The sequence below is a fragment of the Macrobrachium nipponense genome, chromosome 2 (assembly GCF_015104395.2).
Source record: "Macrobrachium nipponense isolate FS-2020 chromosome 2, ASM1510439v2, whole genome shotgun sequence".
In the NCBI taxonomy this organism is placed as follows: Eukaryota; Metazoa; Arthropoda; class Malacostraca; order Decapoda; family Palaemonidae; genus Macrobrachium; species Macrobrachium nipponense.
The window spans coordinates 106,272,304-106,290,803 of record NC_087201.1 but is presented as its reverse complement, the minus strand read 5'-3'; the positions used below and the strand labels follow the sequence as shown (position 1 = coordinate 106,290,803).

At 38.2% G+C, this 18,500-nt stretch overlaps 2 protein-coding genes across 3 annotated transcripts in view; one reads left to right on the top strand and one right to left on the bottom strand.

The window, feature by feature from the left end:
• Nucleotides 1–17,336, top strand: part of LOC135221490 (ubiquitin carboxyl-terminal hydrolase 24-like) — a 39,056-nt gene extending 21,720 nt beyond the window's left edge. The window contains exons 3-7 of the mRNA XM_064259232.1: nucleotides 7,126–7,221; nucleotides 7,378–7,623; nucleotides 8,776–8,931; nucleotides 16,787–16,898; nucleotides 17,101–17,336. Of these exons, the coding sequence (XP_064115302.1) occupies nucleotides 7,126–7,221; nucleotides 7,378–7,623; nucleotides 8,776–8,931; nucleotides 16,787–16,898; nucleotides 17,101–17,321 (831 nt within the window). The 3' untranslated portion in view covers nucleotides 17,322–17,336. The remainder of the gene's footprint in view (nucleotides 1–7,125; nucleotides 7,222–7,377; nucleotides 7,624–8,775; nucleotides 8,932–16,786; nucleotides 16,899–17,100) is intronic.
• Nucleotides 1–18,500, bottom strand: part of LOC135220891 (ubiquitin carboxyl-terminal hydrolase 24-like) — a 394,433-nt gene that overhangs the window by 365,546 nt on the left and 10,387 nt on the right. The gene's annotated exons all lie outside the window — the stretch shown is intronic.

Below are 18,500 nucleotides of genomic sequence, written 5' to 3'. Positions count from 1 at the left end.
GCCTATTGTAACAACAGGCGTAGAATGTAACGATCCTCTAGAGGTTCGTTACAGGATTGCAAAAGTCCGTACGAATCGTCTCGATCGACGGCAGCAACTATTCACTTCCGAGTGGAATCTTTCTTAGAAGTAAGTTGAGAGTTGTGGAGACTTTTAGGGACGCCCTTTCATTCTTCTCTTCGATATGTTGAGGACGAAGAGGCTTCTTCTTCTCTGCTCCCTTATTCTCGATCCGGGATCGGTAACCATTAAACGCCATCCTATGATATTGAACGGGGATTGGATGTTTAGTCTCTTTTCCCCTTTTTCAATCGCTTAGGAATGTATAAGAGGATTTATGACGTCACAGGGAGCGACAAATGACGCTGATCGCCCCCCATGTTTGGCCTTCAGGATCCTGGATTCACAGAGGTCACATACTTCCTAGTTCACTTTCCAAGGACCTTTCCGAGAGAGTCGGTCTAACCTCTAACTCAAAAGGTACCTATAACCTCTCCGCTCTGAGTCTGACTACGTTCAGACTATCGAGATGTTGACAGGAATAAGAAAAAAAAAAAATTACCCCGTCTTCCTTTCCGTCTGAAGAATGGATAAGCTGGCAGTCACAACTATTAAGAATACGCAAATTATGTTGTTGACGGCCTTTGGGCTCAGAGATTTGCGTCTGTCAAACAACAAAGCCCTTCACAATCTTTGAGTTCTGTGGAATCTCGAAACTCGCCTCACCATCTACTTTTTGTCTCACACTTTTTTCCCTCGGAAGTCAGACACTCTTTGCCGAGATTCAGGCGACATATTAGTAAGCCCCCTGGAGTTTTTCTTGTTGACGAAGTCGGTTGCGTTTATACACCCCCGATGATCGTGTAACATGAATGACCAGGTTTGGACTGTCAGGCATTCTTCCTTCGGGACTGAATCGCCTTTTTGCTCCTTGCTCCTTTCTCCTGGCACCAGAAGCTCGAGTCAGGAGTTGATTCGCTGACGACGTTGGGTTGCGTTGATACACCCCCCAAGGTTTGCTTAGATTGAATCGCCCAGGCAGTCCAGGCACTCATCCTTCAGCGAAGAATAGTGCCTTATGGTCTTCAGGGTACAGCCTTTGCTGTCCTTGATTCGTCTGACTGGTCAACTGGTCGTCCACCTGACTTTAGTACAGACGGACTGACTGTGCATGTCCAGATCGAAGCTTTCAATATGGAACTTAGACGTAGTCTGAAGTTCTTGATGTCAAAGCATTCGAACCTCTCCTACCTGTTAACTTCTTGCAGGTGATCAGGAAGGCCTTCTTCTAACCACCCTAGATACGACAAAGAGGGTTAGTGAGATTTTAAGACATCGTCACAAGTTTTGGCTTTAGAGAACACAAGGCGGTGTGCTCTCTAAGCCTTCCGTTGTGGCCTAAGAATGGAAACCCGTTTTGTCCTTGGGCCAGGAGCTTGGAAGCAAGGATGGCACAAGTTAGTGGGCAGGAGCCAGAGAGAGTCCTGTGCCCTGTCGGGTCTCTCAAGTTTTATCTACATAAAAACTTAAGAAAGTCGAAGTCATTCGGGCAATCTGCAGTATTCCGAAAAAGACCAGAAACTTGCCCATATCGAAGAACACCCTGGCTTTAGTGTTAAGGAGTTCTTTCAAAAATGCTCCTTCATTGTGTTTGCTCAAGATTTGAAATCTTTTTTTATCTGAATGCTCACGAGGTGAGGGCGCGGCCTCGGCAAGCATTTTCAACGAGCATGGCACTCAGCAACATCCTGAGTTACCATGTTTTTTAGGCGAAGCAACTCTTGTGTTCACTTCACACTCCCTGCGAGATGTGAAGATGGCATATGGAGATCTGCTGCTCGCTAGGGCCAATACGTGTCTGCAGACACAATCTTGGGGGCAAGAAGTAACCACTCATCCTATCCTGTAGAAAATGGTTAGGAAGAGCTCTTAATTTAGTTTGTTGAGTCGCCGACAAAACGGCGACTTCTTACTCTTAAGCCTTAGTTTAACACACCTTAACTTTGGCTAGGTTGGTCAGGTGGTGATATATATATTTATATATATATATTTTATTTTACTTCTTAGCCCTCATGGTATGGTCAATATGGTCTAGTCACATTGTGGTCACGCCCCTCCGTTGACAGATCATCTGGAGTGCACCAGCTTTATAGGTCTTTACCTCGCTGGCAACTCTAGTAAAGCAGAAGCAGACTTGGGTGACAGTAATCACGAAGTCAGCTATGCTAACAGGTGGAACCAAGATGTAAATCATCTGCATGCATTTGTTTCCCAAAATCCTTCTATTCTGTCCCTTCCCACCTCCAAAGGTGGGATTCAGCTATATACAGGCAGTCCCCGGGTTACGACGGGGGTTCCGTTCTTGAGACGCGTCGTAAGCCGAAAATCGTCGTAAGCCGGAACGACGCTTGGAAATATGTCTTAAACTAATAAAAAGTTATAAAAACCTTACTTGTAATCCTTTGGTTACACTACATGTTGTTTCCTGTAGTTTTATGTACAACCCTGGAGTTATTTTCATAAAGAATGCTGGTTCTTGAAGGTAAAAACTATTGTAATCCTCTGGTGACACTACATTCTTGAAGTTTATGTACAACCTGGAGTGATTTTGCAAAATCTTGAGGGCTACAAGAACAGCTGATTACTATTTACGTATCATATAGACTAATTAAAGTAAATGTATCTTTAATAGGCTTATATATTAGTATCACAAAACATTTCCTGCCATGAGTCAGAGGCCGTTTAATGAAACGAACACTTCTCTGTCCTATCTGTTCAGAAAATAAACGTTACGTCAATCCCCGAGACCATTGTTGCCAAAGCGTCTCTCTCTCTCTCTCTCTCTCTCTCTCTCTCTCTCTCTCTCTCTCTCTCTCTCTCTCTCTCTCTCTCTCTGATCAAATTACATTGGAAACTTGACATACGATTGCCCTAATATACGAATGTTTTGAGATATAACAGAAAATTTGCGAAAATACAAGCTTTGATATACAACGAAATATTTGAGATACGATTTTGCGATGAGTGTTAGTTGTATAGGCGACCGATAAATGGCGTTCAGTCTGTTTGTTTGTTTGTGCTGCATGTTAAAACACGTCGTTGTTTAGTTCGTTGTATTTGCGCCTATTTTTCGTGTTATTTTGTCTATTTTATTATTAACCATGGGTCTCAAAGCTAAAGACAAAGCAGGTGATAAGAAAAAACCCAAGAAAATGATTTCGATGGAAGCAAAACATGAAATTATAGCAAAGCATGAACGTGGCGTTCGTATCGTCGATTTGGCAAACGAGATGGTCGAAATCCTTCTACAATATCCACGATCATCAAGCAGAAGGAAGCTATAAAAAACCCCCTAGACCATTGTTGCCAAAAGCTCTCTCTCTCTCTCTCTCTCAACATCTCTCTCTCTCTCTCTCTCATCTCTCTCTCTCTCTCTCTCTCTCTCTCTAATCAAATTACGTACTGGATAATGTCTCTCTTTGGATACTTCGATTTTGCCAAATATTGAGGGCTACAAGAACAGTTGATTACTATTTACGTATCATATAGACTAATTAAAGTAAACGTATCTTTAAATAGGCTATATTATTAGTATCAACAAAACATTTCATGGCATGAGTCAGAGGCCGTTTAACGAAACGAAACACTTCTCTGTCCTTAACTCGGAGCGTCGGAAGACGCCTCTCTCTCTCTCTCTCTCTCTCTCTCTCTCTCATCTCATCTCTCTCTCTCTCTCTCTCTGATCAATTACTGGATAATGTCTCTCTTTGGATACTTGGAATTTTGCGTTGTAATCTAACCAGAAACTTCGTTTTGTTATTATTACTGGAAACAAGCAATGATTTTTTCATTATTTGCGCTTTTGGACTGTTATATGTAAACTAGTATGTATTCTATCGCTAGGAAACTAGTTCCGCATATGAGGCGTCACTAAAAAACATAGAAAAATACAACATAAAAAGTGTCGAAAATCATCATAATCTCAAACCGTTTAACGAAACGAACACTTCTCTGTCCTTACTCGGAGCGTTGGAAGACGCCTCTCTCTCTCTCTCTCTCTCTCTCTCTCGTCTCTCTCTCTCTCTCCTATCTCCTCTCCTCTCTCTCTCTCTCTCTCTCTGATCATTACTGGATAATCTCTCTTTGGATACTTGGAATTTGCGTTGTAATCTAAGCAGAAACTCGTTTTGTTATTATTACTGGAAACAAGCAATGATTTTTTCATTATTTGCGCTTTTGGACTGTTATATGTAAACTAGTATGTATTCAATTCGCTCGAAAACTGTTCCGCATATGAAGGCGTCACTAAAAAACATAGAAAAATACAACATAAAAAGTGTCGAAAAATCATCATAATCTCAAACGTTTAACGAAACGAACACTTCTCTGTCCTTAACTCGGAGCGTTGGAAGACGCCTCTCTCTCTCTCTCTCTCTCTCTGTCTCTCTCTCTCTCTCTCTCTCTCTCTCCCTCTCTCTCTCTCTCTCTCTCTCTCTCTGATCAAATTACTGGATAATGTCTCTCTTTGGATACTTGGAATTTGCGTTGTAATCTAAGCAGAAACTTCGTTTTGTTATTATTACTGGAAACAAGCAATGATTTTTTCATTATTTGCGCTTTTGGACTGTTATTTATGTAAACTAGTATGTATTCATCGCTCGGAAACTAGTTCCGCATATGAAGGCGTCACTAAAAAACATAGAAAATACAACATAAAAAGTGTCGAAAATCATCATAATCTCAAAAATTTTTGTTGTAATTCTAACCAGAAACTTATTTTTATTAATATACTGGGTGGGGGGGGGGCTAAAAAAAAAAAACTATAAAGGATTTTTATCAATAGTATGCGTTTTTTAAAAGCGTCATTAACTCGGAGCGTCGGAAGCGTCAGCGTCGTAACCTCGGAACAAGCGTCGTAACCCAGGACGGATTTTTCCATTGAATATTTAAGAAAAAGCGTCGTAACCTCGGAACGTCGTAAGCCGGAACCGTCGTAACCCGGGGACCGCCTGTATATATCTGACAGGTAAGTTTCATGAACAAAATGATATTGTTATGATACAATAAAGTTTGTTCATACTTACCTGGCAGATATATATAATCAAAGGTTACCACACCCACCTCCCCTCAGGGGACAGTGGAAATAAAAATTATGAATAGAAAATGGGAATGGTTCCTGATACCCGCCTCCCAGCGGCGGGAATGGGTACTAACCACCTGGCCGACCACTGCGTGTGTCGGAAGTTTTTTAAATTCTGTCGGACTTCAGAAAATACAGCTATATATATATCTGCCAGGTAGAAAATACAGCTATATATATATCTGCCAGGTAAGTATGAACAAACTTTATTGTATCATAACAATATCATATTGTACTACAATGGAACCTCTGCTTTCGTACATAATCCGTTCTGGAACCTCCAATTATATCTGAAACATACAAAAACCAAAACAATAATTTCCATAAGGAATAATGTAAATAGTATTAATGCGTTCCAGACCCTAAAGAATATTAACAAAAAATACTTTTGACAGCGAATAAGCACAGTTTTACATACAGAAAACAATGAGAAGTAAATGTAAATGAATAATCAAGATTTAACATCACTCTTATGAAAGACTTGTTAGCATATGGAAGACGGAGAGGAGAGGAGAGAGAGAGGAGGAGACGTTACTGTTTGGAAGGGGAATCCCCCTCCAGAAGAACTTCAGGTATCAAGAACTTATCTAGGGATGCTTCTCTACATTTTTTAGTGGCACTGTCTATGATTACTTCCCCAATTTGTTTTTTACTGGCACTAGGACCAGCTTGAGAGTCACTGGATCCCTGTTGAATAACAAAACTGTCCAGAGACAAAGTGTTGTCATTAAACATGTTAGAAACACAGATTGCAACGTCTTTGTTGTGATGGTGTCTTAACAAAATTTTAACATTTCTCCACTTCACAAACATTTTAATCACAGAAGTAGGCACAATATCCCCCCTCTCTCTCTTTCTCCTCCTCCTTGGATTCCTCTTCTGCCATCTGTTGCTGTTCCTGCTGAAGGTCTTGCAGCTCCTCAGTGGTTAGCTCTTCCCTGTGGGCATCTACCAACTCTTCCAAATTCTTGCCGCTCACATCCAAGCCCATGGACTTCCCTGGAGACAATTTTCTCGAAGCTGAGCTAATTGTCTTGAAAGTCACTCTCTGGCAAGCCTTATCTATAATTCTTATGCAGTTAAAGATATTGAAGTGATCCTTCCAGAACTCTCTTAGGGTTAATTCAGTGTCTGAGGTCACTCCAATGCACCTTTGAAACAGTGCCTTGGTGTAGAGTTTCTTGAAGTTTGAAATGATCTGTTTGTCCATGTGTTGAATGTTTACTGGTTTTAGGGGACAAGAACTTTACTTTGATGAATTTAAATTCATCCAGCAATTGTTCTTCATTGATCCACACTAACAACAGCTTCTCAAAATCTTCCACTAGTTGCGATCTCTGTTTCAATAATGACGTGACCTTTTTAGCAACATCAGCTGCCTTGATTTCATGTTTCTTTGCTAGGATAGAGCTGATTGTCCACACTGACTTGCCTTACATCCTAACGAGATCAGCTACATGTGCACCACTTTCACGCTGCAAGTTATTTCTTGAATTCAATCATATTTCTGGTCTTTCTTACCAAAGGGCTGGCAGTTGCAACTTTCTTTGGCCCTGTGATGGCTTCTCTGCAATGAGTTTTAACAACATTATTAGCGCAAAACACAACAGACGTGAGGTGATGAGGACTGCAAACATGGTGATGCTTGTTCAGTGAGAAACAAAGCCAGAGTGGGTCATGAGAGAAGACTGGATGTTTTGTTTGGGCTCTTGATACAGGGCACAGTCACGCACGGGGCCCCGAATGCAATGTTTCCTAGTGTATGAAAACCGAGGAAATGTACAATAACCAAAACAAAATTTGGTAAAAGAAAAAGAAAAAAAAGTCAAAGAAAACCAAAACATACGAAAAGAGAGTCGATGAAAGCTGAGGTTCGATTGTATTTATTTAAACTTTTATTCTTCATATCTTGAATTATACATTATGTATTCATTAAGTGCTTGATATTCATTTGGTGCTTGAGTAAATTTCCTTCTTGTTTACAGGCCTTGGATTCCGAATGTGAATGGAATCAAAAAAACAAACACCGCCCGTCTGACCTTGTTGGAGATAAAGCTTATGCAGAATCTACTTCACAGTTGGTATGTGTTTTGATCATTCCATAGTCAGTTTTTGAATCAGTGAATTTGTCTGCTGGACTTAATATCATTATGTGTAAAGATTTTTAGAAAGAGTGGGCTTGTGGATTTCAATGTGTATTTTTCAAGGAAGTTAATTAAAGACACATGTTGTTTCAGGAATCTTATGGCTGGTTGATAGACCTCATTAATATTTTTGGAAATAGAGGTGGTTTTGAACTTATAGCTGATCGCTTTGCCTCTCAAGATCAGCTAGATGCAGGACAGATGGCAGCACTTCTACTTCCAATTGGACAGTGTGCCAGGTTTTTAATTAAAGGAATTGTATGTCCAATTCTTCAGCCAGCAGTTACCCAAGCACTGAACTATGTTGCAAATTTAGAAGAAAAACAACTCAAATGTCAGGTACAGTAGTGAACACTAGGAAGCAAAAGCTGCTGGTAATTGAAGGTGTTGTTGAGAATTCAATTTTTTATTTGCAATTTGGAAAGCTTACCAAAATAGATTACTGTACTATATGTTGTATCAAGGAAGAAATGTAATCCCCTTAGAGGTCCCCAATAGAGGCAGTCCCTGGTTATCGGCAAACTCTGTTCATGGCAATCTGGTTTTATGGGGCTTGTCTAGCACCATAAAATCGCCAATTTATGGTGCCAGAACACACCAAGTTTCAGTTATCGGTGCCATGAAGGTGCCACTAATAGTTATGGCACCATAACATACCCAACAGAGATGCCATTTACCGGTTATTGGCACTATTAACCAAACCTTGGTGCCATAAGCACCACAAATCACTACGTTTTGGTTAATGGCAGTTTTTGCTTATCAGCATCCTGCTGAGAACAGAACCCCCACCAATAACTGGGGACTGCCTGTAATATTAGGTAAAATTTAATAATTGTAATATTAGGTAAAATTTAATAATTGTAAAACAACACTCAAAATTTAATGCAGGTGGGAGCTTATTTTTCTGTAAAGCTTTTCATTGATTTAAAATCTTCAATGCATGGTAAAAGCATCTTATATATGCACTTTGGAAGTAAAATTATTTAAAATGTAAGTACCTTTATTATGAAATTGCCAAAGGGCATTTTATTAAGTTTCATCATGATATGCAAGTAAGCACTCATGCGGTTTCAGTATGATTGCTTTACTTCTGAGAGAAAGGCTATCACAATATATGCTTTAAAACTTGTTTTAAGAAGATTAGACTAATCTTAATGCTTTGGGAAGCTTGTGTTTTTATAGATTTTAAAAAAATCCTTTAGTAATCTGAGAATTTTACAAATAAACTACATTTGTATACTGTACATGTGTAAATGTAATTAAAACTGAGCCCTTATCTTCTTTATAATGACTTTGCATACTTATGTTTGTCAGTTTGTGTTACTTTATTGAAGTTTGAGCCTTCATAAAAACATGAAATTTTGCTCAGGTAAATTGTGAGATTTTATTTGCAGTTCCTATGTTCAAAAAACATTTTTTGTAAAAATTTTTACTTAATTTGTTTGTTTTTCAAACTGTTTTACTATACATATTTGCATGTGTGCATTTCAGAAAATTGGCTCCTGCTACGAGCTCTTAGAAGCTGTACGAATGTTGTGTGTATCCTTATGGCCAGATGAAGTGCAGTATACAAATGACTTGAGACTTAAAATGATTATTAGAATGCTGAAAACGCCACATTTTTCTGCACGCATGAATGCTTTGAAGGTTAGTACTATAAGCTATGAATTGGTGAGTCTTAAGGGTTTGTGTTGTGATATATCAGTGTATCCACCTTTATTTAAAAAAACATGTAAGTAGAAGATAAGAGGAAAACTCTCACAGGCAGTTTATGTTTGCAGTAATGTCACACCCAAAGGAAGTCAGTGATGAAAAGTTTTTCAAAGAGAAAAAATAAAAAATTAGATATTTTAGTAATTATACAAGGGCCTGCAAAAATTAGGGAAGATACATTGATTATCAGTATGATGTAAATAAGTGTTCTTAATTTCAGTCATAAAGATAATTGTAGATCTCAGTGGAAATATGTATAGACATTTTTATAATCTCAAAATGTACCTATATTTTATTTACTTGTATATAAGACACTCCAGCTTTTCGCCGTCTTCCGATAAAGACACGTTTGTGAGCTCTTGCTGACTAGCCGTTAATCACAATTTCCTGGTGGATTCTTCTCTTATAATGTTTTTAATATGATTTGAATATACTGTGATTAATATTAATACAGGAATTTCCCGGTAATCAGCAGGGGTTCTGTTCTGATGGACTTGATAATAAGGGAAAATTGCCATCAACTGAAACTCGAAAATTTATGTTGCCAATAACCAGATTTTGGTGTTGATGACCAGTTGATAGCACCTCTGTTAGGTATTTATCATCACCATAACTCTGTTATCGGCTCCGATAACCAGAACTCAGCTCATTATGGCACTGAAAATCGCTGATTTTATGGTGCTAAACAAACGCCATAAAACCAGATCGCCATTAACAGAGTCCACTGATAACAGGGGAGTGCTAGTAATTAATATAAAAACCCACTTTTTGTCGTAGCCTTGCTAGCCGCCTTTCCCCTTTGTATATTTAGGGGTCGGTGTTAAGGGTGTATTTACATCGTTATCACTTACTCTTGCCCTTTAATAGTAAGGGCGCGACAGTATATGTATTTATTATTGAATTTGACATTTACGCTTACTCCTTAGGAGAATTTATCGGGTGTCAACTTCGGAGGTTAGCCCTTTGTTATTTCTCTCCCAGTATTCTTCCTTCTCCTTCGCCCTGAAGGAAGGGTGTTTGTGTGTGGTGTTGGATGTTTGGGGTGCTCTTCTTGTTTTGGAGGGCAGTGCCCTTTGGTACTAGAGGAGTATCCTAATTTTTCAATCATGATTTCTCTTTTCTGCAGGCTAACAGTGAGCGATAAAAGATCACAGCAATAAGATGGTTGGATATCTCTTCCTGTTGGTTATCCTAACCCTCTGGATTGTACCTTTGACTTGATAGGATGCTGTGGCATTGGCCTTCAAATGTGATATACTGTTCCCCTGCTGAAAATCTTATTAAATTGCTTCTGTCATCTTGGAGTTTTGTCACTGGACAGTCTACGCAGCTGCACTGTGGTTGCTAACTCTACATCTGATGTTGACTGTGCTTCATCTTGTAGAAGTCCTGCTGAAGAACATTTATTCCATTATCCTTCCCTTCCTTTTCTGATGCTCAAGGTCACCCTGGAATCTGGACTGGCCTCCTCTGGCCAAGAAGAGGAAGGATGCTTCTCCTCCCCTAAGAAATCCTCCTCCAGGTTTTTTTTAAGTAACTTACCAAGTAATTACATAGCTAAGAATTTCTAAGTACTGGTAGCATAAATTTGAAAGTTGCGGTAGCGATTCCCACCAATCTTGTTTCCGACTCCCATGCTTCCAATCCCAGTTCCTTGTCAGTCTTGAGGCAAAGTTTGAACGTGAATTCGCGAGTTTTCTAGAGTGCACAGCCCTCCAAGTGACAGAGAGACCTCTCACTGTCTCAACAGTGGTGCAGGACAAGAGAAGGGATTGAGCCTTGCAAGTGATATGTCCCTTCCTGCCAACACATCAGGAAGTGCTTGTCAGTACTTGGTAGATTTACACCTGGTGTTCTGAATCTGAAGATTCGAGCCTGGAGACAGTTTTCCCTGGCTCTTTCTGTTCTTTTTGGCAGAGTCTAATTCACAGTCTCCTTCGGGGTCTCATGTTTTGGGAGCCTCAAGTGCATACAGTCGACTCCCCATATTCGCAGACTCACCTATTTGCCGATTTTGCTTTGGACCACATCTACCCATATTTTGTGGGACATTCGCCTACTCACGGGTTTTTCCAACGATAAATATTTACTAATTAGTGAATTTTGATGTTATTTTCATGACCTCATGTTCCCGATTTTGCTAGAAGTCAAACAGCATCTCATTTGATGGAGATCAGAGAGAAGACTACTGAAAGGAAAGTTGTTTTCTCCTCTGAACCTAGAGTTCAACTTGTTTGTAGACACATCCAACATAGGTTGGGGAGCGCTGCTGGGTAACAGGGAAGTCCCAGGGATATAGAACTCAGCTCAAAAGGCTTGGCACATTAACCTGAAAGAGCTGACTTCAATCAGTCTGGGCTTACAAGCTTTTGCACTGCTATCAGTCTGGACTTACAAGCTTTTGCTCCAGAAATCCGAGATCAGATATTGGTAGTAAACTCGGACAACACAACAGCCCTCTCTTACATTTACAAGCAAGGAAGGACCCACTCTTTCTCTGCGAGGCAGCGAGAGACCTTCTCCTTTGGGCCCACTCGAATCATACAAAGCTAGAAACAAGGTTCGTGCAGGGCAGGATAAATGTTTTATCAGACCAACTCAGTAGCCACAAACAGGTCATTCCTAGATCTTTGGAAGTTGTGGGGAAGACTGATGATCGACTTGTTTGCAACCGTCATGGCAATGAGAGAAGACGTATAGGAAGCATTCCTTCCTACCTTACTCTTCGCCTTGAAAACTGGTGTTGAGTCCTTAGAGAGTTTAGGGGTACTTGGTACTGGATACCCTCCAGAATCGTTGGTAGGGTGGTGGTTTTTAATATTTGATGTAGGTAGTTTTGTCGGTATTCTGGCTTTTTGTTGTTGTTCATGGCACTGCACCCAGGGCTGGGGCAATGTCTGTGCTTTATTAGTGCTTGGTGAATTCCTTGTTGTAAAGCCCCCACTATGTATTAGATTACCCTGGTCTAACACCATACCTCTACCAAGTGAAAGTTGCTGCTCCAGAGGCAATTTGGCTGCTGTAGCTCTCTTAACATGTAAGGAAACAACAAGCATTATGTTAATGCTGGCAAGATTTCCTATTTGCATGCTTTATCAATTATAATTGCAATAGTTGTTCATCCATGAATCCCAACTCCTAACACTGAGAATCAGCTATGTAATTACTTGGTAAGTTACTTGAACAAAAATTATATTTTTGTCATAAAATAATATTTTGTTTATACTTACCAAGTAATTGCAGAAAGGGAGCCCACCCTCCTCCTTCTCATGGATAATAAGACATAAATAGAATTGAGTTTTGCCAAGTTGTTTACCTACTCCCCAGTAGTGGGTGGGTTACCAACCTACACTGAAACAAAAGAATCGTTACACTGAAACAAAAGAATCGTTCTCGTGATTTTCAAATTTTAGCCACTGGTACTTAGAAATTCTTAGCTATGTAATTATTTCCCAGATGTGTGTCCCTCCAAGGGGGCTGCGTATCTACTGTCAGTGATGGAGAGACCTCCCACCATCTCAACAGTGGTGCAGGTTGAGAGAATGGATCAAGCCATACGAGTGACTCATCGCTTTCTTCTCTCGCTCTCTCTCTCGTCTCTCATCTCTCATCTCGGTCTCGTCTCTCTCTCTCTCTCTCTCTCTTTCTTTTACAGAGATGAGAGAATTTCTATGGTACATGTGTATATTTTTGTTTATAATTTTTGCATAATAATAATAATATTAATAGCATAACTAATTTCACAATTATATGCGATAGTATTTTAAAGAAATACAATAATCTATCCATTTCACTCTTTTAAATAAGGATATCTCTCTCTCTCTCTCTCTCTCTCCACACGAGATACATATGGCATAGTGGAAACTCACGCCCTCTGTTTGGGCTGGAATTGTATGTATACAGTATATCTTTAAGGGCATTACTACATTTCATGGTAAAATAATAATATACAGTACTTAGTTTTCAAATAATATTAAGTCTAATGAGATTAAACAATTACATTTCTCTCTCTCTCTCTCTCTCTCTCTCTCTCTCTCTCTCTCTCTCTCTCTCTCTCTCTCTCTCTCTCTTACCCATATTTATTTGTTTTGTAGTATGAATAAATGATTGACCCTATAACTAACTTTCAAATATTAATAAGATTAATAAAAAAAAATTAGCGACTCCCAGTCTTTTTATCCACTTGGAGGAAGGAGGGCGGGGGAGTAAATGGCAGTTTGATACACGTATTGGCGGAGGTGAAGGAGTCAAGATTCTAGGAGTTATTTCTCTCTCTCTCTCTCTCTCTGTCTCTCTCTCTCTCTCTCTCTCTCTCTCTCTCTCCCCATTATTGTTCTCTCTGTCTCAGAAATGATTCATAATTTCATTCACTCTTGATGGTCAGATATATGATGTTGCCATTCAATAGGTATATATTTTTAATGGTAAAATGTTTAAGATGACTTTGAAATGATATTAATAATATAACCTCAAAGATTAATACAGAACTCTCAAGATAGGCAGTTATAAGCATTTTTAGTGGTGGTTCTAACTATTTGCGGGGGGTGGGGGGGATGGGACCTGATACACATTCCTCGTGAATACGGGGGAAATGCTGTATATCTTAGATTCTGAAAGATTCTGAAGTGGTCAGTTTTCTTAGAAGTCTTTTATTTGGGAAACTGATCAAAGGTGGCAACTCCAGTTGGTTACTAGTAGTGCAGGCAGTCTCCGGTTATGGGGGGGTTTCTGCTCTCGGGGGTGTGCCAATAAGCAAAAACGGCCATTAACAAAAACTCAATGATTTATGGTGCCATAAGCACTGTTATGGCACCTCTGTTAGGTATATTATGACACCATAGCTCTATTATTGGTGCTTTATGGCACTGATAACTGGAACTCTGCCCATTTTGACACCATAAATCGTCTAGCATCATAAAACCAGATCGCTGATAGCTGAGTCTGCCGATAACCAGGGACGGCCTGTACAGGCGGCCTGCGTTTAACGGCGCAATCACTCAACGGCGAATCGGTTTTACGGCGGTCGTCAAAAATATTCATTAAAAAAATAAGGCATTTTAAAGGTATCTTTACGGCACAAATTTCAGTTAACAGCGCCGCTAGCGCCGTTGTCTAACTAGTTCATACTTATGTAGAAATGCCGTTCAGCATAAAGGTTATGCAAATTATATTAACAAATTTTATGGAGAGTTATTACGTAGGTATTAGGGTAAAATATATGCCTCTGACGCTGTTCTATGCCGAAAATATCGAGTTACCTAAGTGCAAATTTAGCTATGGATGTGTCGATCCATAAATGTTCATGATTTTGTTTAAAATGTGTATGAAAATGTATTACGTGAAAGGCATTTTTATTTCTGTACAGAAATATGATACAAAGGCAGCTTTTGAAACTGCCCTTCACGTTATCAAATACGATGTTATTGTTTTTTTATGTTCTTTCTTGTAAGCTGCCGCCTGCCGCTCTTCCAAAAATATCGATTTAAAAAAAGTGCAAATTAGCAATCGATGTGTCGATTTTATAAATGTTTATGCTTTTATGTTTAATATGTGTATGAAAATGTATTACGAATAGGGTATTTTTATTTCTGTGCAGAAATATGATAAAAAGGCAGCTTTTGAAACTCCCCTTCAAGTTATCGACTACGATGTTTTTTCAAGTTCGTTCTTGTATGCCGCCATCTGCCGCTCTTCCGAAAATAAAGTTAAAAAAAAGTGCAAATTTAGCGATCGACGTGTCGATTTTTCAAATGTTTATGCTTTTATGTTTAAAATGTGTATGAAAATATATTGCGTAAAGGTATTTTCATTTTTGTACAGAAATAAGATACAAATTAGGCAGCCTTTGTAACTACGCTCCACGTTGTCAGGGGATGGTTTTTCATGTTCGTTCTTGTCCGCCAGTTCCGAAAAATGCATTGTGTTATTTTATTAATTATGCATCTTTTCCATAAATCCTTTAAAATGTTATACATTATTTCACTGTATCCAAGAATATTGTATGTATTCTCATATTATTGTATTTTAAAATACTACGGCAAACTTAAGCCTGTATTCCGCGGAGCGGCCAATGTTGTGGTTTGAAATCAGCTGATGAATACGAGTCTGTTTCACCATAACGCAATTCTGAGCGAATGCTCTTGCTTCTAGTTAGCATAAACGAATATCTATATACTTGACTTATATGAGACAAAGTTATTTTTCCTTAAACAGCGTGTTTTTAGGTGGAAGTATTTATTGAATATGTCTCGTTAACAGATTACGTTGGCGGCATGTTTATTGCGTAAAAAAATACGTGATTCCGTTCGCAATACGTAATCCTTTATATCATCATATCTTCGTAATACGAACTTTACGTTATTTATCTTATATTGGCGTGAAACCAACAGTAAAATGTGTTCTTTCAAGCACAGTAGTTTTGATTAAAATGATTTTATCCCAATTTTATCTACAGTTGTGTGTGTGATGGCAGACGTTTACTGCAGTTTTATCCTTGTTGCCGATGTACGATAATAGTCATTAGCAGCTGGAACAGTTTTCTCAGCTTCAGTTATAACTAGGTTTAAATTTAACGGTATATTTCCCGATTGATCTTTAATCTATATTGATCTCTGATCTATAGCGAATAAAGTTATTACATTAAGATATCTCAGTTCTATTCTATACATAACGCCATTTATAACAAATACGGTAATGTTGCACTGTAGTACGATGATCGAAATACAAGCCAAACAGATGTTATCCAGTTTGGTTGTACTTAGAAAAAAAAAAAAAAAAAAAAGTCTTTTCTCGTTCGGTTGTTCATGGCTGTACACGTTCACGCAACGATTATAACGTTAAAACCATACTTTCATCATTCTCTTTTGCTGTTAATGAACTTATGTAACTAGAAGATGGATAAAGTTAGGCCATTGTAATTTGATCTCTCATAAAATCAAACTATCGTAAGACTAATGATCGTAACCTGAACACTACAGCTACCTGTACACTGTATAAACTTTAGATCTTTACATACTCTAGACACCCACATGTACTGTACAGTAAATTCTATAGTACTATACTGCATAAATATAATTTTACTTATTGCGCCGTTGTGGGATTACGCCGCCTTTGACTGGTCTAGAGTTTCGAAAGAAGGTGTGCGGCGCCCGTAGGCTTTAAAATCGCTCAGCGTCCGGAAAATCCACCCTTGGGCCGTTCGGTGGCGGTGGGGGGCCAGGAACGGAACCCCTGCCGCTAACCGAGGGCCGCCTGTACTTACTTCCTACCAAGTGTTAGTCTATCCTAATGTTAAGACCAAGGGTTTGTGTCGTTTATGGACAAATTAAAACTTTCCAACCAATTTGTATTTTTCTTAACTAACAAATTTGAGGTCTTAAAATACAAAGGCCCGCCTCTAACCACCTATCTGACAATTAGCCAAGGGGTATGTGGGAGGTCCCACATAGCTCGTGACCAACAGATGCCAATAGTAGTCCCTTGCATACATGATTTTATTAACTTTACTGGTTTCCAGCTTGCGCTAGAAGATTTATCCCAATTTTAAGACCTCAGGTTTGTTAGTTATGAAAAATGCAAATTGATTAAAAATTTGCCATTTTACTTTCATCTTTCACATTGTATGTGTAAACGTACCATTTCTTTTATTTGTACTGATAGGTAAGTGTACCATTTGCTTTTATTCAGGATTCAGGCACACATTAATGCATTTATTACTGTACGGTGTCATTGTTATCTAACCTTTTGGTATAATTTTTTGTACCTGATGTAAAATGTATTTGCCTTACAGGAACTTGCCAGATTGATAGAGGATAGTGAAAGGTCACGCAATGCTGGTACTGATGCAGATTTAGTACAGGAATGGATGACCACAAATAGTGTTCTTTCTCTTGCTCTAGAAGGTAATTATCTTGTATTCTATCTTTGCAACTGATTATTTTTTTATATTTTAAAGCCCTTGAGATTCTAGACTTATTGCTTACAAAAGTGGTAACCAGATGATTAATTTTCCTAGGTACAAAGCTTCAAAGTATGATTTGTAAATTCACAGTGATAATTATTACATCTGCATTTTACTATTAAAGTACTTTTTTTTTCTCTTAGGAAACATAGATCAAGTACAATATACAGATCGCATGAAGGAGCTTGTGGAATTCATGGGGCCAAAGTTGCAAGAAGAGGAATTGTCACGCATTTGGCACATGGCTGAACAAGCTGGTCCTCATGTTGTAGATAACATTCATCGTATTATGGCAGCTGCTGCATCTCGATTTAATCCTCATCAGTTTGATCACCTTCTTAAATTGATCAGAAAAGTAAGCTGATTTTTAAAAAATTTTCTTGTGGAATAGTGCATTTTATCTTTTTACAGGCAAGGTTGTCAACTGAAGCATATTTTATTTTGTAGCTTGTTGCTTATTGGTAATTTTTTTTATGAGATTACTGCATATGACGAACAGTACATTTAAATTTAATCAAAATGCCATTGAAACAGGCCAGTTGGATGAAGAAAGTAGTAAAACTTTCTCAAAAATGATAAACAGGTACACAATCCTTTATCCAAAATCCTTGGGGCCAGATGTGTTTTGGTTTTAGGAATTTTTCAGATATTGGAACTGTGGGGTCAGGAGCAAAATCGAACATCACTACAGCAACAGCAGCAAAAGCTTTTTTTTCTCTCCTTTTTTTTTTTTTTTTTTTTTTTTTATTATTATAGTTATTTATTCATCATAGTTTATTATTTATATATTAATAGTGTTGTTAAATGAATGTGAGATAATTAGCATCAGTAGTTAATAATAAAATAATGGGACAAACAAGACCATATGTTCAATAACTCGTATTATTTTCAACAAAAGCATTCGGTAAAATGCTAAAATATACATACTACTATTTGAGTGTTACCATGATTGAGATTTTTTGACTACTGATTGAGAAAATTTCTCAACAATTTGCTTTTTATAATTATTTCTTCTTGAAAACAAGAATTTAACAATAATTAAAAGTGGTATGAAAAATCCCACACAGTGTATCATAGTGGTCAAATGTATGACTGCACACTGATCACGACATATTGGTCATAAAGAACAACCCTCTCCAAGATTGATATGATGAAATGTATTTTATAGTTTTATTCAACATTAAAGTTCTCAAGTTGAATTACATTTCAACTTGTGAATTTTAACGATATGTAAGACTATAAAATCATATCATCTTATCGATCTTGGAGAGGGTTGTTCTTTATTGTCACTATGTTGTCATCAGTTTGCAATGTTCTTTAGACTACTAGGACATACTGTGTGGGATTTTTTATACCACTATATTAAAGTTAAAATCATTGTTAAATTAATTTTTACAAGGAGAAATAACAATATAAAGCAAATTATGGAGTAATTTGTGCCATCAGCAGTTCAATAATCACGATAATGGTACGTTCAAATGTAGTGCCATCACGACAGGTGAAAGAGGTCTATTAATAGAACGAGTAGAGGGCAGTCATTGGT